The 2,788-nt window shown below is 40.3% G+C and overlaps 1 protein-coding gene across 1 annotated transcript in view; it reads right to left on the reverse strand.

The window, feature by feature from the left end:
* Nucleotides 1-2,788, reverse strand: part of vps8 (VPS8 subunit of CORVET complex) — a 179,632-nt gene that overhangs the window by 6,991 nt on the left and 169,853 nt on the right. Inside the window, 2 exon segments of the mRNA XM_032527504.1 lie at nt 209-289; nt 741-794. Of these exon segments, the coding sequence (XP_032383395.1) occupies nt 209-289; nt 741-794 (135 nt within the window).

Below are 2,788 nucleotides of genomic sequence, written 5' to 3' on the forward strand. Positions count from 1 at the left end.
CACACACACACACACACACACACACAGCCTATATGCAAAAGGAAAGGATGTATGCGTTTATTTGCGAGGAAATGAGATCCGATCACAAGTGATCTCTGAGGATGCATTTGTAAACACATTCTACAGACAAGGAAAAACAAAGCATTTCTATGATGTGTTTGGTTATTAGTCATGAAGTAATGTAAACTGCCACAGACAGTGTCCCTACCCTGGATGGTCCTCGGTATAAACAGCGTAGCTGATCCCAGGACTGTTCCTGCTGAAGGTCTAATGTTGCGTCAACAACCACCTGGGCCACAACAAAGAACCAACAGAATTTAGTTAAAGCATTAAGCCATAATTTGTAACATGGCATACAGAGTGCAAATAGTGCCACTTTAACATAATGAGAACAGCTGTAGCGCAAGTTTTATTTATAAATAGATATGTGATAACAACAAGGCAACAAGGTTGATTTTAAGGGGTAGACAAAACAAGTAATGCAATGCAGTAGCGCTGTAGGGAATACTGATTGATTAGGACTGTTTTCATTAGAACAACCCATGCGTAGTGGCACAAAGCCGCAAACAGCCTTCTTTACTGTGTAGCCTATGATTGCAAAGATCTGGTATTTGCTAACACATGAGCAAGGAGCCAGTAAACATGTTTATTTTTGTGGAGCAGTTTGATGGTAATATCTTGCATTCATTACCTGTCATTTGGAGATGTATTTATATTTGGTGGATCTGATAAAACCTTACCTTCTTCCTGTGAGCCTCTGCTCCTGCGTCATGATACACTGATGTTACACGAGTCTGAGACAGAGAGAAGAACAGGGCTGTGTCAGGATTGTTAGCTACTGGAAGACTTCGATTGAAAGCAGTGTTGTAGTAACAAAATACAACTGGCAGAAAATGAATCTCCTGTCATACGTTATGTAAACACAAAATGCAGGTTAACTATGAGACTAGTGTCCTACTTTTAATGACACAATGACCAGACTGAGGCACAAAGTCTGACCAGAGTGTGTACAGACTGAACAGGAGAGAGGAGACCAACCAAGAAGCCACCTGACAAGTGTGAATCTTGGACTGCCTTTTATTTGTTCTTTGGGAAAAAAAGGCTGCAAGACAGACGGCGAGCTGGTTATGACAGTAACAGCTGACAAGAAACATGTCTAACAGAAAGAGACATCCAAATCTATGGATGCTTTCCTCCAACCTTAAAACAACTTTCTAGCTGACAAAGTGACTGTTGCCGAGTGTGTATTACACTGTCCAACACGCTACATCATATCAAGCAGGAGATTGTGGCACAAAGCTAGCCACAACAATTTATCCGGACTCGGACATTCCCAAGGGAATGGCCTGTGGTCGGACAAAGGCAGAAGCCATTGTCACAGATGTGCTCGCCCCTGCTTCCGTCGAAGATTGCTTGAAAGTCCTCAAAACACCCCTGAATGAGCAACGAGAGGCAACGACCAAAGGTAAAGTTAAAATTATGTTCATGGATGTAACATTGTTGTGTTTTAACTATTTGTCAAACATTACCTAATGTCAGCTAATCATCTTCATCTACTGGTATGTTAAAAGTCAACTTTTACTTCAGTTCACTGAAATTGCATCAGCAGCTAATGTTAGCTAACATAATGCTGCTCATCCGTGCCTTCATGAAACCAGGCTCTACTCTTACATGATTGTGAGCAACATTTCACTATTCGTTGTTAGCTCCCAAACTAAACAAACAAAAGCAACTATAATTTTTGAAAAGGTATAAATATTTTATGGATAATATTTATATTAAATAAATAATGATGGAAACAGTTAAGCAGTATCTTGTATTTTTTATAATAATCTATTTTTAGCCAATATTTAGCTGGCTTTTTCTATAGATAATATTTGTATAAAATCAATAATGATCAAAACAGTAAAGCAGTATCTTGTATTTTTTTATAATCTGTTTTTAGAGAATCTTTTAAGTTCATCCTATCTGTGTGTGTGTCTCCACAGCCCACACGCCATTCTTCTCAGTGGCTTCAGATGCCTCCAATCATGGGACCACCAAGCTCCTCCAACTGTCGTTACTGGACGCCAGACTTGGGAGTACAGATGAAGGTCCTTGATTTCTATGATGACAGTGATGAAACATCTGCCGCGATCCACAACCAGATAGTCACCAAGCTGGAGAAAACGGACTGGGACTAGAAAGGAAATCTGCGAATTCCGCTGACAATGCTAGTGTGAATTACGTGAGATACAACTCTGTCTTCCAGAAACTGAAAGAGAACAATAATTGCATTTTGAAGGCAAACTGTGTGGCCCACATTGTTCACAACAGTGCAAAACACGCAGGAGTTGGGCTAAATATTGAGATTGAAAATGTCATCAACAAGACCTTTAGCCACTTCTCCTAACGCATTGAGGAACTTAAGTCAATTCACACCTTTGTGGAGATAGAATATCAGTCCCTGCTTAGACATGTGCCCACAAGATGGCTGAGCTTGTGGCCTGCAGTGAAGAGGCTTCATGACAGCTGGGCTCCTATCAAGACCTACTTTCTCTCATTGGTAGAGGACTAGTGCCCAAAGTCATTATGGCGGCTTTTCAAGGATGACCAGGATGGTGAGGGCAACCCCCTTGATCTACAGGTAATTCATTTTGCACTCAACTTTTTTTTTCATCTAAATATTATTAAATGAAACAGGGATTAGAGAAATTATGATAATGCAAACAGTGCCAGCACACAGGATCATTGACTCTTCTTATTTCTTTTAGGTTTACCTGTCCTTCCTCAGCAATGCGCTAAAGAT

Source organism: Etheostoma spectabile, chromosome 10 (assembly GCF_008692095.1).
Source record: "Etheostoma spectabile isolate EspeVRDwgs_2016 chromosome 10, UIUC_Espe_1.0, whole genome shotgun sequence".
NCBI lineage: Eukaryota > Metazoa > Chordata > Actinopteri > Perciformes > Percidae > Etheostoma > Etheostoma spectabile.